The 24,878-nt window shown below is 42.7% G+C and overlaps 4 protein-coding genes, 1 long non-coding RNA gene and 1 other non-coding gene across 6 annotated transcripts in view; 3 read left to right on the forward strand and 3 right to left on the reverse strand.

Annotated features, from left to right (window-relative positions):
• The first annotated feature begins 106 nt into the window (after window positions 1–106).
• LOC6536500 (glycine dehydrogenase (decarboxylating), mitochondrial) lies at window positions 107–3,811 on the forward strand. Its single transcript, XM_002097042.3, has 6 exons — window positions 107–353; window positions 507–585; window positions 799–1,325; window positions 1,439–2,172; window positions 2,232–3,561; window positions 3,623–3,811. Exons 1-6 carry the CDS (start codon window positions 177–179, stop codon window positions 3,731–3,733), a joined length of 2,958 nt encoding a protein of 985 aa, XP_002097078.1. The 5' UTR covers window positions 107–176; the 3' UTR covers window positions 3,734–3,811.
• LOC6536501 (NAD-dependent protein deacetylase Sirt6) lies at window positions 3,801–5,117 on the reverse strand. The gene has a single exon (XM_002097043.3). The coding sequence runs from the start codon at window positions 5,001–5,003 to the stop codon at window positions 4,026–4,028; it is 978 nt and encodes a 325-aa protein (XP_002097079.1). The 5' UTR covers window positions 5,004–5,117; the 3' UTR covers window positions 3,801–4,025.
• A 299-nt stretch (window positions 5,118–5,416) lies between these two features.
• Window positions 5,417–7,297, forward strand: LOC6536502 (ruvB-like helicase 1). Its single transcript, XM_002097044.4, has 3 exons — window positions 5,417–6,461; window positions 6,521–6,719; window positions 6,871–7,297. Exons 1-3 carry the CDS (start codon window positions 5,645–5,647, stop codon window positions 7,223–7,225), a joined length of 1,371 nt encoding a protein of 456 aa, XP_002097080.1. The 5' UTR covers window positions 5,417–5,644; the 3' UTR covers window positions 7,226–7,297.
• A 385-nt stretch (window positions 7,298–7,682) lies between these two features.
• The window catches only part of LOC6536505 (serine/threonine-protein kinase par-1), a 45,453-nt gene continuing 28,257 nt past the window's right edge, over window positions 7,683–24,878 (forward strand). Inside the window, exon 1 of the mRNA XM_039376267.1 lies at window positions 7,683–8,261. The gene's annotated coding sequence lies outside the window, so the exon portion shown is untranslated. The remainder of the gene's footprint in view (window positions 8,262–24,878) is intronic.
• LOC26535235 lies at window positions 10,046–22,542 on the reverse strand. Its single transcript, XR_005561675.2, has 2 exons — window positions 18,959–22,542; window positions 10,046–17,407 (listed from the first exon to the last, which is right to left on the reverse strand). It is a non-coding gene; the product is annotated as an uncharacterized LOC26535235 (long non-coding RNA).
• On the reverse strand, window positions 22,007–22,088 carry Trnas-gcu. The gene has a single exon. It is a non-coding gene; the product is annotated as a tRNA-Ser (tRNA).

Genomic DNA, 24,878 nt, shown 5'->3' on the forward strand with positions numbered 1-24,878 from the left:
TTGTATTTGGGTGGGTTAAATATTTCTATCAATCGGAGAGAACAACTGATAAGCCGAGATGATCGGTACCCTCGCCTTATCATCTCAAGTGGAAAAATCTTTCCAGCCACAAATCAGTCATCTATTGAAATCCGCGAGGAGTGGACGTGCCTTAAGTAATTCGACTAAACCATACCATGCAGCGATTTTTGGGAAGGAGCAGCCAAAGCCTACTGCTGAGATGTGGTCATCGCTATCTGGCCACCACTCCGGCGGAGGAGGTCATATTTCCCACCAAATCCGATTTTCCCAGCCGTCACATCGGACCTCGCAAGACGGATGTGGTGGCCATGCTGGATACTTTAGGCTTCAAGGTAGGAAGGTCACCAAATAGCTTTGTTTAGATCAGATTCCTTCTCAAATGAAAGTTATAAAAGTGGTTAAAATACAAGAGAATAAAATAAAACTATTTGGAAAGAACTCCCAGACTTTGATCGAACCAAGTTTAATTTTTACCTCCATTTTAGTCCCTGGCAGAGCTCACGGAGAAAGCTGTGCCCCAGAGCATTCAACTGAAGAGGGAACTCGACCTGGACAAACCTCTGAGTAAGTAGCACTACCTGTTAATCCCAAAATAGCTGAACAACAAGGCAGTAAGGCAATGGACCCCCTGGCGTGTTCGCAGGCGCTGATAAGTGTGGTTGGGTGATAAGCCCGGTTCAGCGGGGTCTCTCCGAGTTATCAGTGTTTTGAGTGTCCCCACGCTTGATCTTCGATTTTTCGTCTGCGTCTGGCTGACAACAATTTTCCATTCTGCAGATGAGCACGAGCTAATCCGCCGCATACGCGACATATCGCTAAAGAATCAGCTGTGGCGCTCCTACATCGGAATGGGTTACCACAACTGCCATGTGCCGCACACCATTATCCGGAATATGTTCGAGAATCCGGGTTGGACCACACAGTACACCCCATACCAGCCGGAAATCGCCCAGGGCCGCTTGGAGTCGCTGCTGAACTACCAGACCCTGGTGTCCGACCTCACCGGCTTGGATGTGGCCAATGCCTCGCTCCTGGACGAGGGAACCGCTGCGGCCGAAGCCATGTGCCTGGCCACCAGGCACAACAAGCGCAAGAAACTTTACCTCTCCAACAGGGTACATCCCCAGACTCTGTCCGTGGTCAAGACGCGAGCAGAAGCCTTGGAGCTGGAAATTGTGGTGGGTCCTATTGAACAGGCTGATCTGCCAAGTCGCGAATTGGCTGGCATTCTGCTCCAGTATCCAGATACTTATGGCGATGTCAAGGACTTCGAGGATATCGCTGCTCTGGCAAAGAAAAATGGGGTAAGCTGAAATATTTATTTATAAATAAGAAACCGTCTTAAATACAATTAAGAAACATATCGGAAAACTTGGACTTCAACTTGACTATAACCTGCTGTCTTGTTTTCATTTAGACCCTCGTAGTGGTGGCGACCGATTTGCTGTCGCTAACCCTCCTGCGTCCTCCGGCGGAATTCGGAGCGGACATTGCCGTGGGAACCTCCCAGCGGTTGGGAGTTCCTCTGGGATACGGTGGCCCCCATGCCGGATTTTTCGCCTGCAAGCAGAGCTTGGTGCGGCTCATGCCGGGAAGGATGATTGGCGTGACCAGGGATATGGACGGAAACGATGCCTATCGCCTAGCGCTACAAACCAGGGAGCAGCATATCCGGCGGGATAAGGCTACCAGTAACATTTGCACGGCACAGGCTCTGCTGGCCAACATGTCGGCCATGTACGCCATTTACCACGGTCCGGAGGGTCTGAAGGCCATGGCCAATCGCATCCACCACTTCACGTTGACCCTTCAAACGGGACTCCTGGGCGCGGGTCACGAAGTGATCAACAAGAATTTCTTCGACACACTACACATTAGACTGGGTGGAGGTCAATCTCTGGAGGATCTCAAGGAGCGTGCCGAGCACAAGCGCATTAATCTCCGATATCTTGAGGATGAAAGTGTTGGCGTGGCCCTTGATGAAACGGTCAGTGTGGCGGATGTGGACGATCTGCTGTGGGTCTTTAAGGCAGAGGCAACTGTGGAGCACATTCTGGCGCGTAAAGATGTTCTTAAGAACTCGATCGAGAACTCCAAGTTCCTGCGTACTTCGCCCTATCTGCAGCACCCTATTTTCCAGAGCTATCACAGGTAAGAGATTAATAAACTCCAAAAATGATCCAACTTTAAAGCCTTTTATTTCCGCACAGCGAATCCCGCATGGTGCGCTACATGAAGAAGCTGGAGAACAAGGACATCTCCCTGGTGCACTCGATGATCCCCTTGGGCTCCTGCACCATGAAGCTGAACTCCACCACCGAGATGATGCCCTGTTCCTTCCGCCACTTCACCGACATCCATCCCTTCGCGCCGGTGGAACAAGCCAAGGGATTCCATCAGATGTTCAAGGAACTGGAGCACGACCTATGCGAGATTACAGGATACGACAACATCTCCTTCCAGCCCAACTCAGGAGCCCAAGGAGAGTATGCCGGACTGAGAGCCATCAGGAGTTACCATGAACACCGAAATGAAGGTCACCGAAACATTTGTCTGATTCCAATTTCCGCACACGGCACAAATCCAGCTTCTGCACAAATGGCGGGAATGAAGGTGGAGCCAATTAGGATTTTGTCGAATGGTTCCATCGACATGGCACACCTAAGAGCGAAAGCAGAGGAGCACGCCCACGAGTTGTCCTGCCTAATGATTACCTATCCATCGACAATGGGCGTATTCGAGGAAACGGTCGCCGATATTTGCACCCTGATCCACAAGCATGGCGGACAGGTGTACCTAGATGGAGCCAATATGAATGCCCAGGTTGGGCTGTGTCGGCCTGGAGATTATGGCAGCGATGTGTCGCATCTCAACTTGCACAAGACCTTCTGCATTCCGCATGGCGGAGGTGGTCCCGGAATGGGTCCCATCGGCGTGAAAGCCCATTTGGCACCCTACCTTCCAGGACATCCGGTTGTCAGTCCGTTGAGCAGCGAGGAGCACAGCTTCGGCGTGGTATCCGCCGCTCCCTTCGGAAGCTCTGCCATTTTGCCCATATCCTGGTCGTACATTAAACTCATGGGCAGTAGGGGCTTGAAGAGAGCCACCCAGGTGGCTATACTCAATGCGAACTACATGTCCAAGAGGTTGGAGCAGCACTACAAGACTCTCTATAAGGCACCCAACTCGCAGCTGGTTGCACATGAGTTCATTTTGGATATACGCGACCTGAAGAAATCGGCCAATATCGAGGCAGTGGATGTGGCCAAGCGACTCATGGATTACGGCTTCCATGCTCCAACTATGTCTTGGCCCGTCGCTGGAACCCTGATGATCGAGCCCACTGAATCGGAGGATAAGGAGGAGTTGGATAGGTTCTGCGATGCCATGATATCCATTCGAGAGGAGATTGCCGAGATCGAGGCGGGTCGCATGGACAAGGCAGTCAATCCACTAAAGATGTCTCCTCACACTCAAGCCCAGGTGATCTCCGATAAGTGGGATCGACCATATACTCGAGAGCAGGCTGCCTTCCCAGCTGTAAGTCCATTGTCTTATTTAATAGTTATTTTACATAACTATATTCCAATGTTTGTTACAGATCTTCGTTAAACCAGATGCCAAGATCTGGCCCACTGTGGGCAGGATTGATGATGCCTATGGTGACAAGCACCTTGTGTGCACCTGCCCACCCATTTTGCCTGATTTATAAGGCACATTAGTTTTAAGACCAATATTCCATTTTTATTAAACTACTTTTTAAATAAACCCCTTTAAAGTATCTTTTGTATATGAAAGTTCTTTATTTTTCTTGTTTAATTAATTGATAAACTACTCATGACTGTAAATGTACTTCTGGTACATTTAGCAATCAATTAAGCACCATATTATTTATAAACAAATTAAAATTAATTTATAAAATACCGCAAAGTTCGCGTGTTAAATGCATTTTGTGTCTAACGAATTGTTTAGATTTTAACTTCTATAAACTATACGCTAAAGACTTACTTGTACTTGGTTTTCTTAGCTATGGATTCAATCTTGGAATCTTTTACATATTTTCTATACTCTCTGTGAAAGGTATTTACATTGCTTGTGGGTATGGTCCACTCCAATGGCTTTGAGTGCTTGGTAGGATCGGATGCCTCCGAATATTCGGGTATCTCAACACCCAATAGTTTACAAACCTTGGACAAAACCACATCCACATAGCTGGATACGATTAGGTTAGCCTTTTTGTCATGTTTCGTGGGCTGCAGATTACAAATGACAAATTTTCCACCGCGTTTCAGATTTTTTAAAGGCAAATCTCCGCTGGGCACGATCTGCAAAGTGGTTCCAAGCGCAATATTTAGGTCAGCGATGGTGGAGTGCATCAATCCCATTTCGAGGTCGTTTTCGGGCAGATCATGTTCCCAGTCCAGAACGTTATCGTATAGGATTCCCGATCTGCAGCTACGACCTTTGCTGTTCATTGAGGATTTGCAGGCACGCTGCAAGCTCTTTTGACCCACTGTTTCCACGGCAGATGGGCTCACAAATTGGCGTCTGCACTTCTTACACTGTTCGATGTAAATGTTGCCGTGCAGCTCGGAAAGATATTTCCGATCCAGTCCGGATTTCAAGTGGAGCCCATCAATATTCTGCGAGATTACGTACTGCACATAGCCACTTTCAATCAGAGCTATGATGGCCATGTGGGTTTTAGTGGGTCTGGCTTCATCGAAGGAGACATTGAAGTCCGGCTTCTCGCCCTTCTCCTCCAGCGTCCAAACGCCCTTGGGTCCGCGGAAATCCGGAATCCCTGCGGACGTGCTGATCCCAGCCCCCGTGTGGAGGACAACGTGTCCGGATTTCTTGATCAAATCAACCAGCTCCTGGCACTTTTCGGCCACAATCTCATCGCTGTCGAAACTCTCTGGTGCTCCCAGGATTCCCTTGTTGTCGTAGGCTGACAATCCATCCGCGTAGTTGCAGCTCATGGTTTGGTATAGGTTTTATCTTCTTTAAAAGCTTAAATTATAGCTCTTCGGCAATAATTTGTTTATATTTTTTGCGGGTAAGGAGTCCATCGAGAATTTATTGTTTATAATATGACCGTATCCTTAACGCTGCAAAAATACCGCGCCAAATTACACTACACACTACAAGAAAAGTATAAGTTAAATTAAGTTTTGTAGTTTTCTTAAAATTAAAAAAAAAATCATTAAAAACATTAATCGCTTTCTTTAGCCTTCAACTTTGTTAAATATATAGTACGTAATAGTAATGTAACGAAGTGTTACCCCGAAATATTTGTTAATTCATTTTAAACAGTAGTTATAAATTATTTTATTATCGACCTTTTGGTTCAGTGTACCGAAACGCTGAACACACATGCTTGGATTTTCCACTCGCACGGTCACACTGTAACCCCGCGCGGCCGACGAAACAAAGTGTGCTTCTATTTTGCAATCGAATCGCCGGCAGAAAAACAAATTTCGTCCAGGGCAACGAAACAATAGCTTGTTTGATCGTTGTAACGCTTGAGTTCACATTACCTCACCCTCGGGCGAAGAACAGCTGAAACCGGAAACGGGTCAGAGTATCAGAGCATCAGCAAGGACACGGATTCAGAGGAGCCATGAAGATCGAGGAAGTCAAGAGCACCGTGCGCACCCAGCGCATCGCAGCCCACAGCCACGTGAAGGGATTGGGTCTGGACGAGGTGGGAGCTGCCGTGCACAGTGCAGCCGGATTGGTGGGTCAGAAGGCGGCACGCGAGGCAGCCGGCATTGTGGTGGACCTCATCAAATCGAAGAAGATGGCAGGAAGAGCCCTTTTGCTGGCCGGACCACCGGGCACTGGCAAAACCGCAATTGCTCTGGCCATTGCCCAGGAGCTGGGCAACAAGGTGCCCTTCTGTCCCATGGTCGGATCGGAGGTATTCAGCAATGAGATCAAGAAGACCGAGGTGCTGATGGAGAACTTCCGGCGCTCTATCGGTCTGCGCATCCGTGAGACTAAGGAGGTGTACGAGGGCGAGGTTACGGAACTCACACCCGTGGAAACCGAGAATCCCATGGGCGGCTATGGCAAGACCATCAGCAATGTGGTCATTGGCTTGAAGACAGCCAAGGGAACCAAACAACTCAAACTAGATCCCAGCATCTTTGATGCCTTGCAAAAGGAAAAGGTGGAGGTAGGCGATGTCATCTACATAGAGGCCAACAGTGGTGCCGTGAAGCGCCAGGGTCGCAGCGACACCTTTGCTACAGAGTTTGATCTCGAAACCGAGGAGTATGTGCCGCTGCCCAAGGGCGATGTGCACAAGAAGAAGGAGGTTATCCAGGATGTTACTCTGCACGATCTGGATGTGGCCAATGCTCGTCCACAGGGCGGCCAGGATGTGCTCTCCATGATGGGCCAACTCATGAAGCCGAAAAAAACTGAAATCACTGGTAAGAAAGTGTGTTTCCATTTTTATTCAAATTTATTAATTCTATTCTTTGATGAGCAGACAAACTACGCATGGAGATCAACAAGGTGGTAAACAAGTACATTGACCAGGGCATAGCCGAACTGGTTCCCGGAGTCCTCTTCATCGACGAGATTCACATGCTCGATCTGGAGACCTTTACCTACCTACACAAGTCCCTGGAATCTCCCATTGCCCCAATTGTGATTTTTGCCACCAACCGCGGACGCTGTGTTATTCGGTAAGAAATATTGAGCTAGTAAGATTCGGACAGACTTCGATTGTTTTCATTACTTAGGGTATATGATTGGCTGCTAACTTGCAGCTCTTTTCATGAATACCGAAATAATATTTGTCCCTACACAATATTAATCAGAGTTCCTCTTCTCCAGTGGCACCACCGATATAGTTTCGCCGCACGGAATTCCGCTGGATCTGCTCGATCGTTTGCTGATCATCCGCACACTTCTCTACTCCACTGCCGACATGGAGCAGATTATCAAGCTTCGCGCCCAGACCGAGGGACTGCAGCTGGAGGAGAATGCCTTTGCGCGTCTCAGTGAGATTGGAACCAGCTCCACGCTGCGCTACGCCGTCCAGCTGTTGACCCCGGCCCATCAGATGTGTAAGGTGAACGGACGCAACCAGATCAGCAAGGAGGATATCGAGGATGTGCACTCGCTCTTCCTTGACGCCAAGCGCTCTTCGAAGCATTTGTCCGAAAAGAACAATAAGTTTATGTTGTAAGTTTGACGATTCCAGCTGAATTGTAATTCCATTTGCACGGATTTCCCAGTAAAAGAAAAGAATAATAAGCAAGTTTATTGTATTCACTTGGTCTTGGGAGAAAATTCAAAAGATTCCAAAAATTCCGCTTCCTATTTCGACAAGAAAAGTGTGTACACACTGCAACTGAAAATAAGCCTATAAGATTTGGTGGGTGTGTTAGCTAGATTACGGTGAATTGTAAAATTTCCTGCAGTCGTTTCTTAAATGAAAGACTCCGTGGATAAGAATATCTTAGGGAGCTTGGAGATTGAATCTTTCTTCGTATCATTCGGTTGTTTGATTATATTATTATTTAAGTTTTGAAAAGCCTTGATGCTATGCAATCGCCGCGATATGGCAACTCCCTCACGCGCCACCTTGCATTTTCCCACCCTGCGACAACAGCTGTGCGCGTTGTTTGGCCAACAATTCCAATTGGTGGTGAGTTCAGTTACTCAACGAGCGTCGAGCTGCGCACTGCCCAAAAATAAATAGCCAGAAAGCTCCGCTGAAGTGCATGCAGTAAATAGTATATTTAACGATTCGATTCGCGGCGTGGGCGTCTTCTTCTTCCTCGGCCCGTTCCCCTCGCGTCTCGCATTTTGCCTCTCGCTCGCTCCAACAACGCCGGCAATTGCACTTGGTGTGCGTGTGTGTGTGTAAGTGTGAGTGCGTGTGTGGTTTTCCGAAAGAATGTGAAATCATAATAAAAGTCGCGATTTGTTGTTGCTATTCGGCGCAATTAGCCACTATTTAACGCACATGTGTGTGCTTCAAGCTTATTTGTGTGTGAACAAAGCCAAGAATCTCCCTTTGGCGGAAATAAATGCAATCCTGATGGCAGGATCAAGGTAAAATGGAAACATTTGGGATCTATTGCATGAATGAACCAATGTTAAAGAAGCAGCACAAGCAGCAGCAGCAACCACAACACAGCGGCAGCTAGGAGAGCGAAAGAGAGCGAAGGCAAACAAACGAAAATACAACAATAAAAAAGAAGGAACAACAACAAAAGGTAAGTGCGTGTGCGTGAGATGGCGTGTGTGTGTGTGTGGGACTGGAGGCCGCACCTCCCAATCAGAAAATTAGTGCTGTGTGGGTGCGCGTTACACTTTTTGTACTTATTTTTTTTGGTCTTAACTGTTATTATTATTTAAGTAGCACGAACGAGGGAATTACATAATTTCGGCTTTTTTTGTGTCTCTCTTTTGAGGCTCCAAATAGAAAGCGAAAGTATTCTTATGGGAACGCACCAGCGTGTGTGTGTGTGCGTGTGTGTTTGTTTTATTTATGAATGGTGATTATGAGACTTGATAATTAATTGCCAGCATACGTTGTGATTTGATTTTTGTGCGTTAACCAGTTGAGCGGCTGTCTGTCTCTTTTGCACCCACAGCTGGTCATAAATCAAATAAGAATTTCACGCCACACAAATGAAAAGCAACAAACAAAAGAGACGAAGCGATGAACTCCCTCGCTCTGATCAGAACGGGAGGAAGAAGAAGAAGCAGCATTTGCAGCTGCGGCAAGCGATCATTTTCGCATACTTTTTCTTAATTTGTTTTTGCCAAGCCATTTTTAATGTGAAAATCTTGCGGGCGAAAATTGGTCGTCGCAGTTGGCCAAAAACATAATACATAAACAACACATTTTATGAGACGCCGGCGGCGGCGCAATTACACAAAAAGAAATGAATCAATTTATATTTTAAATAAGGTTTAAATTGTATGTCTAAATCATTGCGCATGAGTGTTTCAAATTATATATTTTATTATCGAGAATAATAGCTTTGTATAATGTGCTCATTTAAATCTTGAATATTAATTTTTTTCTGTGGAGCGAATTCGCCCACGAGCCAGTATATCTTTATTTCTGATGCTCTCTCTTTCTCACGCGATCGTTGCCAAATTTCAATTCACGCCCGCTGTTTTTGGCCCTACACTGCGGAAGATCCGTTAACTGGTTCGAGTCTGATTGGATTTTATGTAATTTAGTAGCACAGTGGTGTTTCGATACAATGAATGGGAAAACATAAAGATTTATACAATTTCAAATATTTGGATATACGTATTTCAGCGTTATAAAAATTATATTTTTCTTTTTAAAAGAAATATTTCATTGAAATGCATAAACATCACCCTGCGAACAGCCTCATATTTCCGTTCCGCCGCGTCTTATTTCAAAATTATTTTATGCCGGCCAAAAAGGCCAATACAAATACACACACGAAATACAGCAGAAAAACGACTTGAGCGTGTCGGTGTTGACGTTAATGAACTACAACAACAATTATGTACGTTTTGTAGACGGCAGCAAACAGGCAACAACACAACAACTACATTTCACCACAGTTCCTTTGTTGTTTCTGCGCTTTTGCTTTTGGTAACGATTTTTTTCTTTTTGGAACTGACTCTGGCTATAAGGCAAATTTATGTTTGTCCATTTGGTTGCAATTAGTTTATGAAGTCAACTGCGCGGTGTAATATAAATATGTACACATGATGAATATGTAGTTGTCGATGTTTCCCTGTTGCAGCGAAACGTATACGCTTGTGGGCACCGACTTCAATACCCATTAGATAAATTATGTTTTTTCAATAATTTAATTTAATTAATAAAAGGTAATAAAAGTAACATCACTTTTTCAGTAATAATTTCTTTTAAATCTGGTGCGCCTTTTTAGATAGATTACTGAATTCAATACTCTTTGGTTATTGATAGTTTAGTGTTAAGTTTTCTGAGTTTTCACTTTACTACGCTAAGCTACTTAACGTCATATCCTCCACTCTTGGTTATTTATTGTCAGTTGCGGGCGTTGCTGTGTCGACATTTTTGCATTTCACTGCAAAGCGCATTAGTACAGTAGTACTTCAGTATAGGAAAGCCATTCAAAGATTTCGAGTTACATCTTACTTAAGAGTATACATACATACAATATAATATAGTAAACTGCACATAAAGAATAAGTTTTTAAGAATTACCCACAGTAATGCAACTGTCAGGCTACAGCGAATAAATGTAGCATACTTTTGAACTCCCTTTTAATTGGTTTCAGACCTCTTAGTGTGAAATTTCCCAGAAGTCACCTCCGTGGATGCGCCTCTGTAGTTTCCATTTCTGCTTTATGCTCTCTTGTAATTGTTTGCCCTTCGCAAGGTTGTTCCCACTGTGCGTGGGCGGTTCGGAGGGGGCGTGGCGGTGGTGGTGGGGGCGTGAGCAGCGGCAGTGGCAGCGGTTTTCTAAAAAACATTTTGTTGGGCTGCCAAACAAAAGCAACAGCTGCCTTCTGCTTTGGCCGCTGCTTTCGGGCCTTTGTGAATGTGCAGCAAACAGCCTTGTAAGCGCCACCCACACAAAGAGGCGGACCACACAAAAAATTGTATGGTCACCAACACTGATGCCGAACACAGCATCTGCACCGTGTAGTTCTGCCATCCAAACGCGCCTGTGTGTTTGTGTGTGTGAGCGTCTGTAGAGGCAACTATGACGTGAGCAGCAGCTGTCAAAGTCGCCCACGCCTCAAGTCGCGCTTTAAAAGCGTCATGTGCTCAGCTGAGCGCGTCTAGCCGCGCTCTCTTTCTTTTCTTGCTACCCCTCTCTTTTGCTCTTTCGGTCTAAAGCTTTGTGCACGTGTGCGTTCGCCGCGCGCTTGAGATTTTCAGCTTTCTAGTCAGCGATTTAAATGTATAACTATATTTTCAGGCATTACATTTCTATACAATTCACTGCCCAATTCAAAACTTATTTTCTGAGGGCAAACTAACTCGTCAGCATTTCATAATGGAAGTCTCCTTGGTTTCGGCTCAAAAATCTTTGTAGAGCTATAATATGTACCTCTAAATTAACTCATGATTATACTTTATATATATTTAATAATATTTATTATTAAATATTAATATTTTTTTTGATTGAGATGAAAATATAAAATCGGATGCATTTCGATAAGGCAACAGATTCGATCTTATCGTACCCCAATTTACAAAGTTGTGGCCAAAGACTCTTGCTCAGTTTCAATTAAAATTGCATAAAAGAAACGTTTTACCTGCCAGCCAGCCACTTCATTCAATTTGAAATTTTTCACCAAATTCATTTGGGGACAACTCCTACATGTGTGTGCGCGTGTGAGTATGTCTTTCTGAGAATTTCTACTGTATTTGCATTCGTATTCGTTTCATTGCACTTTGGGTCTTCAGTTCGGGCCACATACTAGATACTACACCACAACAATGAGCCATGGCATAATAAACTTTGCCATTTGTGCCTCATCATCTTGCCTGCCGCTTCTTCATCGCCCCATGTTTGTCTAGGTCTTCTGCCTGTGCTTCTTTTTTTGGTTTTCTTTTCTAACCTTGTGCCAATAAAATTGAGAAAACAAGCCAAGATCTGCACCGCACACACAAAATGAAAAACTAGAAATGTTTCTAACACAATTTTCTACTTGCCTTGCCATTGTGGGCCAAAAGTGTGGGCGAAGTGGGACAAGGGGAAAGTGTGTGTGTGTTGATGTGCTAGGGAAAATTGAGTGTGTCGAGCGGCATTTAATTTCTTGCTAGTTATTTTGGCTAGACAACTCGGTTACGCCTCAGTTGCACCGCTAGGTGGCGCCAGTCGCCAGTCCGCAGCACGTTCCCAATTAATCGCTCATTTTATCTTCACTTTATCTACGAGCATCCAACTATCAGTTGGCGCTGCTCTGATCAACACCTTTATTTCGAGTGTGTGAGTGTGAGTGGGCCGCGCCAGGTGAGTGGGCCCGTTAAAAGCGCCCCGGTGACTCAACTCAGCTCAACTCACCAAGCGCTCTGCTCCGCTCATTCCATTCTCCTCGGCAAAACGCAGAAAGCCTACGGTCGATCGGAAAGCAGCTGCACTGTAAAACAATATTTCAGAAATTTGAAAAATATTATATTATGATTTTATATATCACTTTGCAATAGCCAGTACTTATAAACGAACTATTATTCAAAAATGTTAGGTATTTATCATACGAAATTCCAAACATTTTTCTTTTCCAACATTCGTAGCTTGGAACCTCTGTTATCATAAGCATGTATGATAAGATAGGTGATATCTTATAGGGCATGAGTCTCTAAAACCTTAGTTAAACAGGCTACGTCCTCTTTCAATTCAAAGAACGCCCCGAAAATAGTTATGATGATGGTAAAAAGTATCCCCAATGCTTTCAGATCTTTAGATGGGGAAAGTCTTGGGATGCTTTTTTCAGTGCACGGAATTGACTTTCGGTGAATATGTGTGAACATTTGTACGTGCCGATAAGGTGGTGTAAATATTTGCAAACAATCGAGCAGCTCATCTGGACTCGCTCATACATAATGTACATACAACCAGTCTCTTTCTTACCCTTTTCCCATTTTGGCCGTGTCATTTACTCGCCGATGTTTTTGTGCTGTTGGTGGGGCTGAGTTGCCTAAAAGTCTGCGCTTATCAACGAATTTTTGAGGGGACGTGCGGCGACTCAATTTACTTATTGCCGCACCTTAACCGCCGAAGCAACAAATGCAGAAAACAAGAGGTGAGAAAGAAGAGCGCCCTGGCGAAAGGCGAAAAATGCATGATTCATGCGCTCGGTATTTCGCTGCGCTGCGCTGCGGAGGCGTGCACTGAAAACAATTTGGCCATATCAACACCTAAGAATACTACTTTTCTATAGAAGAGGTGCTTAGAAAAGACAGCCAGTTTCTTCTCCAAGTGTAAAGCGATGGGCGGTGGTCTATTAGTGAGTGGGGCAAACTGGTGTGGGTGGCTGGGTATTAAGGGAGCTTTCGGTTTCCCGGCTGCCTGCTTGTTAATTTTAATTGATTTTAATTTGATTTGCTCAAAGTGAATTTTGTTTGGCCAACGCCAAAGTTTTTTTTAGACGTTTCTCCCTCTCCTTTCTTTTCTTGCTCCTGCTGCTCTTCAAATAAATTGAATTTTTGAGCACATATACTGAGTTGATGGGGGGGTGGGGGAGTTGGCAAATGGCTGACCCACTTACGGGCTAGAGAAATGTTACTAGTAGAAAATATTTTTGTTTAATATTGCAGTGGAAAGAAAGCACTTTGCATTCCACATTGCAATCATCTCGCTCCGCAAAAACCCATCCAAACAAACAAAAGAAGCATGAAAACAAACACACTCTGGAGCCATGCCATCTGTCCTTCGCCAGCAAGTATCCAGTTCTCCAGAGGATCTTTCACCTGGCAGCCTTTGCACTTTGTTAGCTCATTGAGGTGCCGCTGGGAGTTGCTGTCGACTTGAGTAGCTGCTCCAAGCTCCACCAACTCCTCCATTTCCCTCATGAATTTCCCGCCTTTCTTTGCCGCCCCGCTTTTCCTGATTCACCTGCTGCTTGCGAGTTTAATGAAATCCACAATGTTACCCACGTACATAGCCACACATAAATTCTCTTGTAGATCCTGATGGTGTTTCTGGAAAGGGGTATTTCTGTTTTTCGAATCAATTGGGTCATGGAATGAGGTTCATGTTTTTTAAAAAATATATTTTTGCTACAAATTATTCGTCTAAGTCTGCTGTTGATATCATGCATAGTATCCTTTAAATTTAACAAACAATAATAATTTCTTTGTAAAACTCTTTAGCAATGGGAACTTCTGTATTCGGTTACGTAACGAATGTAGGTCTTAATGCACTTTGCCGCCGTCCGTTGTCAGTCAAGCGGTAAAGAAGGAGAATGCATGTCGCTCGGATGAGCTGTTTGCACGGAGGAGGTGTGTTTGCGTTTGCGGGTGTTTGTTTGTCTGGATGCATTCGGATGAAAGCTGGAAGGGATGTGCAGCCAGCCATCGACATGCCTTTGTGGGGCCATGTCTTTTGTTGCTTTTATCCTGGCCATAAAGTTCAAGGAGCTGGATTGAATCCTGCTCGCCTCCATGCCATTCTCTCATCACACACATTTGTCAGTGCCTTGTCTTGGTAAATACACTGCCAAAAATATACAATAGCTTAATAAGAAATAAGCATATATATTCTATAACAAACTAAACCAAATTGAAACATAAAGTTTCCCATAACTACCTTTAGTTAAAACATAAAGTTTCCCATAACTGCTCCTACCTTAAACCCTTTGCAGTAAGGGTAGATTTTTTTCCTCTGTGTACTGCTGGACATGGACCACCCGATGATGCTGGGAATGCATTTTTATGCGCATTATTAAGTAATGCTGGGGGTTGAGGTCACGTGGGTGGGACAAAATCGCTTTGCTTCTCAACCGAAACGTTTAGAAGTATTTATTGTGGATTCTCCAAATGGGTTTCCCCATCGGCCAGAGGGGGATTACAGCGTACCGCGCGAATGGAATTTGTAATGTGGATGGCAACTGAAAGGATATTGAGCGAAATGCATCTCAAACGGTTGTTATGAAAGGGAAGCGTTGCTATCCGAGTTCTTGAAGGCATTGTCCAATATTTGCAATCGATTTGCATTCTGCAATAGCTGCAAAACGTAATTGATTTCATGAAAATACGACAAGAAGAGCGGAAATATTGATATTATGCAAATGGGATTTTTACTCCAACCAACAAAATTGATCAACAGAATTATTAGAATACGTCCATAGGATATTCAAATTTTTGCCAGCTTCGTTTTAAGAGCTCCTATAAACTTTTTTCGGGCTGATTGAGGAAACACCTTGGCAGTTCATTTACGTACATGTGTCATGGTTTTTGTCCCATCACTGTGACCGCAAATACTTTATTTACATTCCATCCGGAGAAGCCAACCTATTCGGGGCTTAACACCAAAAAAGCGGGGGACTACAGAGTTTGCAGAACTATTTGCGAAGCCAACACACGATGGGTGATGAAGGTGGTGGTGGTGGATGCAGAAGTGGAGGCATCATGGTAATGGCTGCTTCAGTGGACCAGGAAAAGGCGGTGGCGCCGAAAAGCGCAACATATTGGGTGGAAAAAGGGGCAGCACATCCCGGCCAGGGTTGTCACCCCTCTCCTCCTTTCCGGCTTCCCATCATATGCAATCATTTTAAATCTGGGTAAAAATGCAGCCACTTTGCCGTGCAGGCTCATCAAAAAAAGATGCGCATATGTGTGCCAACCCAACCAGCACACATAAATAAATATATATATATATGTACATGTATAGGTAAGATATAGTTGTATAAACACGTACATATGTATTGGGCTATATGGGTTATATTGTGGGTTTCCTGGCACAGCAAAAAAATATAAATAAAATAATTTAAAAAGGGCCAACGATTCGAGGGGGGAAAAACTTTTCCTGAGCCCTGCACATCCACTTACCCTTTCCCTTCCCCTCAATTTTGAACAGTGTAGCAAATATGCAAAACTCGCACACACACACAATCAAAAAGCTGCAGACTTTTGCCATTGCCTTGCGGTTTTTTAGGAAAATGGGTGGGAAAGTGCAGGCGCCTCTGTCGCTGAAAATCCTAAAATGCTTAGCGTGGCAAAATCAATTTGATGCCATTTGTTAAAACGCTTTATGGCCCTGTGTGAGTGAGGAAAGTGTGCCTGTGAGTGAGTGCATTAAATATGCATGTGTGTGCGATGGAGAATTTTCCGAGAGAGATTTTCGGTTAAGAGTCGCCTCTGAGTTGCAAGACTTGAACGATTGTCCTGGATGCTGCACATCCTTTCAGGACGCTTTTATGGGCACTTTTTATTGTTCGATTTTTTGTTCGATCTGAGAGTCCAAAGAAGCTTTCCTTGCAGCTTAAAATTTGAATACCACCATTACCTTGCACAATCTGATAATAACGCGGTCGGTTTAACAAGCAATCAGCTGCGTTGCAGATATTTAATGCAATAAAAGTTGAAACAGAGCAAATCTGATTACATTACTAAGATTCTATAAAACATTACGAAGATTCTATAAAACTAAAGGCTTTCATACGAAAAACTTTCCTTACACAAAAAAAAGAAAGCATGATACAAAATAAGTTCTTTTTATTATCGATTTGCACAAATAGGGAATACAAAATTTTGAAACCAAATGAAGAATTTCCCATTTTCTTTCATTTTTATGCCACTTTTTCGTCACACCGCTGGGGGTGTGTGTGTGTTAGCCAATGTGTTCTCGCCTGTTTGTGTATGCTTAATGCCTTTGTGTTTGTGTTTAGCGCACGAATATCGGTCAAGGCTGGCAATGCAGCCAACTGGCGCACATTTAGACGACGTTTGGTTGTCGCCTCAGCTGGCTCAGCGGCCTCAGACTCTGCCTTCTGATGTCTGTGCCTCATTTCTGGCAAAATATGCCACTAAATCAACACGTCAAGCGCTGCAGCAACCAGCAAGTACACTAAGAGAAATTAAAACTAAACAAAAACAAGGAAAATGCATTGGAAATTAAGGAAATAGCTCATGGAATCAGCAATATAGAAATAGACAACAAGGATGTAGCTACATAGCACGTAGCATTTTTAAAACTGTATTTATTGGATTGGATATTTCAAATTATAAATATGGTGTAAGCAAACATACGTAGATATTAGAAGGAACTTTTTGCGCAGTGTAGAGTAGAGATCCCACGCCTCAGTGGCGACACGTTTGTTGGCAACTCACCTGCGAAATCTCGCTGCTGGCGTTAATGACATTTCAACATAGTTCCCCTCCTCCGGCTTGCCGCACTTCTCGTTTCGTTTCTGCCACCCCCACCCGCAAATGTGCCTCAAAACGTTGTACATGACAATGCTACCCTGTAGCACAACATGGCAGCCCCCCGAAAAAAAACTGGCATTAAAAAGGTCAAGGATGTATTTCTGTGTAGGTCCTGTGGCGTGCACGCCATCAGAAGCTCGACCCAGACCCAATTTCCCGGGAATTGGATCCCGTGGGCGTGGTCCTGTTTAGTGCTGATTAAGTGCCCACAATTCCTGACCCAAATGTCCGATGGCAGCGATGGCGTGTTTGTTGCTATTCTTCTGGTGGCGGTTGCACCAAAATTGCATTTGCTTTTCGGCTTTTTTTGTCGCTGGGAGGCCGTCAGTTTTGAGCCGGAAGTTTGCGTGAGTTGTGAAAGGAAAATAGAGCGAGAAAATGTAGGGAGTTTCCTGGAGGCGTTGCCGATGGGCGTGGCTGCTATGTTGTCCGTGGTAAATCGAGAGGCGGTCGTATTTTTGCCCAAAAACATTGCCTATTAGCGTGTTTGGATGTGAAATGTACACTAAAAAGGAAACAAGTAATTGCTAAACATTTAAGCAAATAGGAGAAATTTTATCAAACAAATTGTATAAAATGTGTTATTACAGTTACCAGTTGAGCTATAATATTTGGCTATTTTTTAAACAACCCTATTATATCTAAAAATTTGAATAAATAAAGCTGTAATCCTAACTTAAAACTAAACAAATATACAACCACAATTGAAACCTAATATATGTATACAAGAGCCCTTGCTGAAACTCTCGCAGTACTTCAGCTTAAATCAAGGCGAAGCTTATCAATTAGCGAAGTTAAAACATAAAAGGGGGTGTGGTTTCCGGGCGGCCATTGAAGGACTCCTACATCGGGAAAGCTGCGCAGATTAATGCTCCATGCATAATCCTGTGGAGCGTAATTACCGCAGCTAACGCTAACCCAGCAGCACCGCAACTATCAACACAGCGCTTTGATTAATTATATGATCCATGTTTGGTTTTCCCAAATCCCTCTGCCCAAAAAACCCCCCTTTTCTGTGGCCCGTGGCTTCTGTAAAATTAATTAAGTCGAAATGAAACAAACCAGATACCCACTTTGTTTGAAGGGGGTAAAGTTTTGCTGGCTGCCTGCTGTCCGTCTGCTGATAAAATAACGCATACGCCGCGCTGGCGCTCGAAAATTTGCCAATTCGTTTGGCTGTCATTGCATTAAATTTGCAGTAGTCCAACAAATGGCAATCAGTGCAAGAAAGTTGCACCACGCGACACGACAAATCATTGAAAAGTGTTCAATGCAGCTTTCCCAGCAGCCGGAAATTCCCAGGATGGGGAAAACCACAGAATTCGGTGTAATCCCATTTAAGCAAGCTGCTTTTCAGCAGTTGATTTGCTTTGGCTTGCAGCGTGGAGCGTGCTTGAAATCTGCTATCAACACTTGTTTATGGATCTGGCTCCCCCAATACTCCCCTTCTGCCACTAGTCGAATAAAGCTCTTTCGGCTAAGAACTGTGCCCAAAAGGAGAAGCGATTCAAGGCTTACGCATTTGTCGTCTTAGTAGTTGCAGCTTCTTGTGATTCTGCTGCTGGTTGTGCCACTCCCACCTTCTGCCTCTTCCTACTGCGGCACCTCTTAATCCATTTGCCGCACGCCCAGTCACGCCCACACCCACACCCACCGGCGTATGCACGCCCTGGCAATAAAACTTTCACTCTGCTGGCCCTTTCCTCGAGGCCCTAACTTCGCTCCTGAACGAGTGCCTGCAGTTTTTCCTCAACAACCAGAGGCGATGACGATGATGATGACAGCGACAACACAACGTCAATGAGCTTTTCTTGGCCAGGCAGCGTCAGTCGGCTTTAATACCCAGCAAATTCAGTGGGATGGTCCAAACAAAAGAGGTAATTAAATCAAAAAAAATGTGTTTTAAAAGAAAATTTAAAAGTAAGTTATAAAGTTTTGGAGAAAAGGTTCTAGGACAAATGGTTGTATGGTTTCTTAGTCCGTTGTAGTAATACATTAGTGTTTATAAATAGTTTGAACTATACTACAAAACTACTCATCAGAGTCTATCACTTACAAATTCGGTATCCTTTCGGTTCATCACTTGATGTAATCACCATTCTTTCCCTTGTGTTTATGCGAGTCTATTTACTTGATTTCGCTTCTCGAATTTATTTTCGGACTGACCTACATTGATGGCTGTGGACTTGGCTACGCCAGTGCCTTTGTGCTGTCCTCCTTCGTTCTGCCTCAAGAACTTTGGCTGTCTTTGGTTATATGCTATATGCTATATGGTATGGTATGCCAACGAAAAACGTCATATGATTTTTGATTATAACGTCAATGGGACGACACAAAGCTCGCAGCTGCTCTTGACTGTTGTCTTTGGTAGCGCCATTTCTTGTTTTAAAAATACAGAAAAGAAAAATAATGCGAGACTAAGTATTCTAAATGTTTGACAGCTGGAAAAACGAAGAAAAAAATGAAAGAGACTTAAATACTCTTTTGGCTGTTGGCATAGCTTAAGCATGTAATAATAATAAATAAATAAATATATATATAGTTTGTAAGAAATCACTAAAAACTATAGCATACATTTTTTGCAATGCCGTTTTTTGTAGTTACTGACAATTATTTAAGAGTAAGCCACATAAACAGAATCAAATGCAAGGAGGCATGCCGAATGGTATATAAGGTCAGAGTTCATCGATGCATGTAAACGACAAGGCCCCAGGGCAACAAGGGTATACAAAATAGCCGAAATAATGTTGTCGGGCGACAAGAGTTCGCTTTTTCCACTTCCACTCGTCTGAATCCCCCAACTCCTGCTCCCAGTTGCTAACCATTCTGCCACTTTCTTCCGCCATGGGCAATGGCTTCTGGTCCTTTTGTTCTCCGCCTCTGCAGCCGTCTCTTTCACCGCCTCTGTTGCTGTCTCTATCTCCATCTCTGGACTCTGCTTCCCGTTTCCTGCGTTTTCGTTGCGCCAAAAATATGAAAATCGCTTGTTGTCTCTGTGGTCTCCACTCTTTCGTTTGTTATTCCCAAACACTGGGGAAAATCAAAATTTTGATATGCAAATACTAACGAAAAATATAGTTGTGTATTGTTACTTTTATACGGATATTAGCTAAGAATAAAACAAAAGATAGTGATTATGGATTCCTTAACGAATACGCAATACTATTTGGTGTATATAAAAGCATAACCGAGGTATGAAATTATACAAGAGAGTTCAACTTATCAAGCACTTTAGCATAAAACATTTGCTCAGTGTACCCGTACACACTCCATTTTAGATGTAGTGTACCCCATCAATTGTAATTTTAGCCTTTGCCTGCTTCTTGTACACTAAATGTCGTACATTTAGCTGTTTTGTTGTCATTTCTCTTTGTTTTTCCTATTATTACGGCTGTTGAAATAGTTTTACGAGATAGTTTCGTTGCTTTGATTTCGCAGTTGAAACGAGAACAAAGATTTTTTCCGAGATTAATCCATATTGGGGTGTTTCAACAGCAAGTTTTTGATAATTAACATATTTCAATGTGAAGTATTGAGCCATTTGTTGTGCTTCCACTTTACTCACTGCCTCTTGGCCAAAATAAATCGAAAATTCGAAACGCATAAAGCCGGGTGTAGAATGCAAATGGTTGAGGTCTATTGTTCTGAGCGATTGTTTTTTGTTTTTTCCCAAAATTCAGGCCAGCTATAGATGGATTTTTATTGCCAAAATGGTTGAAGAGTCGCTTGGATTGAGAGAGGGGTTTGGAAATAGGCTTTGACATTCAATATTTATCCGTTTAGTCATTTTAAATTTATAGATTGAAAGATTTGGAAATTTACGGCGTTTTAAGATGATCCACGATAGTTGGCTGAACAATCGACTATGTGACGAGCCAAACGCAGCTTGACATGCAATAAATTCCATAAAATAATCTTCACTATATAAAGAATTTTTTATAACGTGAAATTCCGCAAAAGTAAAAGAAAACGTGATAAGCAAATTATCACATACATACATACGGCATGTAATAAATCATCTCAGAAATAAGTCCGAAATGAGTTTACTTACTTTACTTTAATCTAATATTAATATGATTTATATTTTTGCTGAGAGGAAAATTTCAGTTAACAATCGCATTAAATTCAATGCCAAAATGTTGTTCATAACCACTAGCAATTGAAGGGAAACTGGTGCAAGTGCGTAATTAGACTTCTTCTCAGAAATCCGTACAAAAGAGCCACGAATTTCCATTGGGAAAAGTCTGCAACGGAACTAATCTTCACAGTCTCCCATTTAAATTAACTTCCGTGGGGAAAACCCTCTTAGCTGCATTAAGGTTGCGGCTGAGCTGCGTTAAACCCCTTCTAACCACACACCATCACCATTAATTGCATATACTTATACATTGTATACCTATACGTACACATGCAAAGGCGCACTTGTATGTGGGTTAATGTAAGTGTGAGGGTGATTTTAATCATAATTTACTAGGCCAGCGGCCACAGCTGTTGGCTTTTTCCCCATTTTCCGGCGTGAGTCAATTAATAATGCGTCGAATATTAAATTTATGCAAAAAGGCAGCGTTAAGTGCATTAACGTCGTAATCCAATAAGGGTAATAAAACCACAGCTATCTCCAAAAGTGCAGGGCCATTTAACGCTTATGGCAAGTTTGGGAAAAGTTCTTAAAAACTCCGCACGCATGAACATTTAATCAAACCATCAACGAAAATGTACTATTACTATTCTTATTGCTTTTCTAAAAAAAAAAAAAATGAAATTACCAAAAGCGGCTCTTATCTGCATAATTTAATAAGCGATAAGCCTACTAAAATCAAGAGAGCAGCGAACCAAACTAAATTTATATCCTCTGGGTCAGATTACTTAATAGCTTTTTGCCCAGTTAAAGCGACATTAATTAATTGATGACAGCCCAAAGGACTAAGATATATTCAGAGATCAAAAAATGCAATTGATTTCATGAACTCACCGCTCTGCAATGGAATATTGAATCATTAATTAGTAAATAAACACCAGCAAATGTGCAATTGTTTTAGCTTTCGGATTTGCGTACTTGGTAATATTTATAAAATTGAAAAATAAATAAACAAAAAAGTACCGTCGACGAGGATGGGATTCGAACCCACGCGTGCAGAGCACATTGGATTAGCAGTCCAACGCCTTAACCTCTCGGCCACCTCGTCACGTGATTTATTGCCGTATAAAAGGGTAAATAATACCATAGATGGCAGAAGACACTAGAATCAACAGCTCTAAGCCATAAAACTTAAATTTTGACAGATAATAAATACGTGTATAAATAGGAAAATATTATTCTGCAAATTGCTTTCTGCATCTGCTATTGCAACTCAAGCCAATTCAGTGAACTTTTTGCTGTTGTGGTTTTAGTTGCAAATGCATGGGATAACTAAATACAGAATAACTAAATACTGTCGAAATGAAAATGAACAACCGACAGTTTGTTGGCTAGGTTTGGATTTTTCTTCTTGTCATGGTATGGTGCAAATAAAGCAGATTTAGGGGGATGCAAGGTTTTTTTTTCGTTTTTGTAACGCCCACACGCATTGCCATGCATCGTTTTGCATTTGAAATTTCACTGCCACTCGCTTGTCTAATTTATTTGCAAATTTTTGAGTGCTTTATTCCCTGCTGCAGCTGCTCCCTTCCACTTGTGAATTTATATTTTATTTTCATTTTTGTGTGTGCATTTAATTACTGCTTATTTGTCCGGTCGAATTTGCAAATTATGCACACTTGAAGCGAATAGCAATTTCAAGAGAGAGAGAGTGAATAAGTTGAGTGGTTGGATATATTTTCTCGCGAACTTTGTAAACTGATCGAAAGTTTTTACCTAAGACCAATATTTTTAATTAAACCTTTAATGCGTTTTAATAATAAATATTTTAAGCTGAGTTTTTTATTTTTTCTTACATCTATTTTATTTTATTTATTCCTTTTAAGGCAATCCTTTTTTATAAGAGCAGCTAGCGGAATATAGCTGATGTACTTAAAATAAAATATCTGGAAATTCACCACATTTCGCTTTAAGGCTTCACAACTAATTTGCTCTCTTTAGCAAAAAAAAAGGCAGCATTTAACGGAATGTTTTTATTAAGTTTATGTTTTCTCCTCTGAAAGGCACTTCTGGCGCAAACACACAAAAAATTAACAAAATGGCAACAACAGTTGCTAAACTGCACCTTCCCCCCAGAATATCCGCCCAAAACTGCTCCACCATCGCCGCCACCTGCCACGAATCCTTTTCCCGGGAAGAAACTCTTGGGAAGCCCAGAACAAAACAAAAGTTGAAAATGCATTTTAATTACATGCGTCTCTCTGGCGTGTGCCACGCCCACCCCCGGCCACAGCCGCCCCTCTTTGAGTCATGCAGTCTGCGCTTCCATTTAATGGGCAAAAGTGCTTAAAGCAGCAGAAAGCTGACCGAAACAACAAAAAAAAATAGGCAATTAAATTAATTTTTCGGTTTGTTTCGGCGCTCTTTTATGGGCCTGGCCCACAGAGCAGCCTCAATGCGTCGAAAGTGGACAGCGGTCGGTGAATAAAAAATAAGAAGGCAACAATTTAAAAAGTGTGCCAGCGTTTTCGCGCAGCCAACAAGCGACAAGTGACAAGAAATGCCGGTGACCTTCGAAAGTGGGCGGTGGGCGGTAGGCGGTGGGCTGTGGGCTGTGAGCGGTGGGTTGTTTTTGGGCTGCTTTTTTGGGTCGGTTGCTACGATATAAGCACTGCGACAGTTTGTCATTTTCGCGCACATTCATTTAAATGTCGAGATTAATGAACAAACGCTACGAGCAACATTTGTCACGCAGAACAGTGCTCAAGAAATGCAATACACACGCAAATGGCTTTACTAATTGGCTGAAAGCATTTTGGGGGAAAGTGCATTTGCATTTTCCGACAGCTCGGAATTAATGAGGAATTACATCAATGATGCATGCAAAATCAATTCCTAGCTTGAAAACTTTTCCAATTAACAAGAGTTCCTGCCGCTCCCCCTCCTTTTTTCACTTTCAGCATAGTTTTTGGTGGAATAAGTGAAATGTATATATTTATTGCATCGTAAAAGTAAACCAATATTTCGCTCCATGACTCCATAAAACTTTATAGGAAGCAGCTAAAAAAGTAACATTTAATTTTTGCGGGGCGCACTGAAAACTTTTTATTAATGTTTGTCGCACTTTTTGGTCGGACATGCGGCGCCCGAGTCTAGGAAGCAATTTTATGTTTCGACCATTGTGTGTTGGCCTTTTTGCTGTAGCTGGCCGAAATAAACACATTTTTATTACAGAATATTTTGTGCTGGATGCGAGCATTTTATTGCACCACGGTTGGCTCTAAATCAAAAGCTTTTTACACTAACTGAAAATAATTTGCCAGGCAAAAAAATCCATGAATAAAACGCGTAAATATGTGAACGCCCTACAAAAGCAGGCAAAGTTGGACATCAGCCGGAAGTGGCCACATCTATATGCACAGTGCGTTTCGCAGCTTTAAAGCGTATTATAGAGTTTTTGAAGATAAGAAGAGTGTATATTTTTATTTCTGCTTTTAACCATATATTGCATTGTAGCTAGGAAAACAATTGTTATTTTATCTTTCAGTCTATAAATTTTATATGTTATTAATCTGTAGACCATTTTCTACGCTGCTTAAAATATACATATTTAAACAGATCTCTTGTTACTAAAAGTCCATAGTTCACTGTGCCAACCTAATGACTCGTCTTATCGATTGCAATTAGGCCTAAAGTACAAGCTCCTTCGCAAAATCCGTGCCAAATTCAAGTAGGCCCCTAAAACAACATCCCAGCACAAGTCCTTTTGCGAACATTACGTATACGCCACGTGCACTGCAGTTGCTGTGTGTATGTGTGCAATTGTTCTGGGCACCGGCACTCTTGTCTTGGCCGAAAGGAGTGCAAAATGTTGCTGATTAAGTGGTTGCCGCAAGCA

The sequence above is a fragment of the Drosophila yakuba genome, chromosome 3R (genome assembly GCF_016746365.2).
Source record: "Drosophila yakuba strain Tai18E2 chromosome 3R, Prin_Dyak_Tai18E2_2.1, whole genome shotgun sequence".
NCBI lineage: Eukaryota > Metazoa > Arthropoda > Insecta > Diptera > Drosophilidae > Drosophila > Drosophila yakuba.

What these genes read in the sequence shown, in the direction of transcription:
- LOC6536501 (XM_002097043.3), bottom strand. Translation starts at nt 5,003, where the DNA reads ATGAGCTGCAACTACGCGGATGGATTGTCAGCCTACGACAACAAGGGA.
- LOC6536502 (XM_002097044.4), top strand. Translation starts at nt 5,645, where the DNA reads ATGAAGATCGAGGAAGTCAAGAGCACCGTGCGCACCCAGCGCATCGCA. An exon ending in GAAAAAAACTGAAATCACTG is followed by an intron (nt 6,462 to 6,520) that starts GTAAGAAAGTGT and finishes TTTGATGAGCAG; the next exon opens with ACAAACTACGCATGGAGATC. An exon ending in CGCGGACGCTGTGTTATTCG is followed by an intron (nt 6,720 to 6,870) that starts GTAAGAAATATT and finishes CCTCTTCTCCAG; the next exon opens with TGGCACCACCGATATAGTTT.
- LOC6536500 (XM_002097042.3), top strand. Translation starts at nt 177, where the DNA reads ATGCAGCGATTTTTGGGAAGGAGCAGCCAAAGCCTACTGCTGAGATGT. An exon ending in CTCTGGCAAAGAAAAATGGG is followed by an intron (nt 1,326 to 1,438) that starts GTAAGCTGAAAT and finishes GTTTTCATTTAG; the next exon opens with ACCCTCGTAGTGGTGGCGAC. An exon ending in ATTTTCCAGAGCTATCACAG is followed by an intron (nt 2,173 to 2,231) that starts GTAAGAGATTAA and finishes ATTTCCGCACAG; the next exon opens with CGAATCCCGCATGGTGCGCT.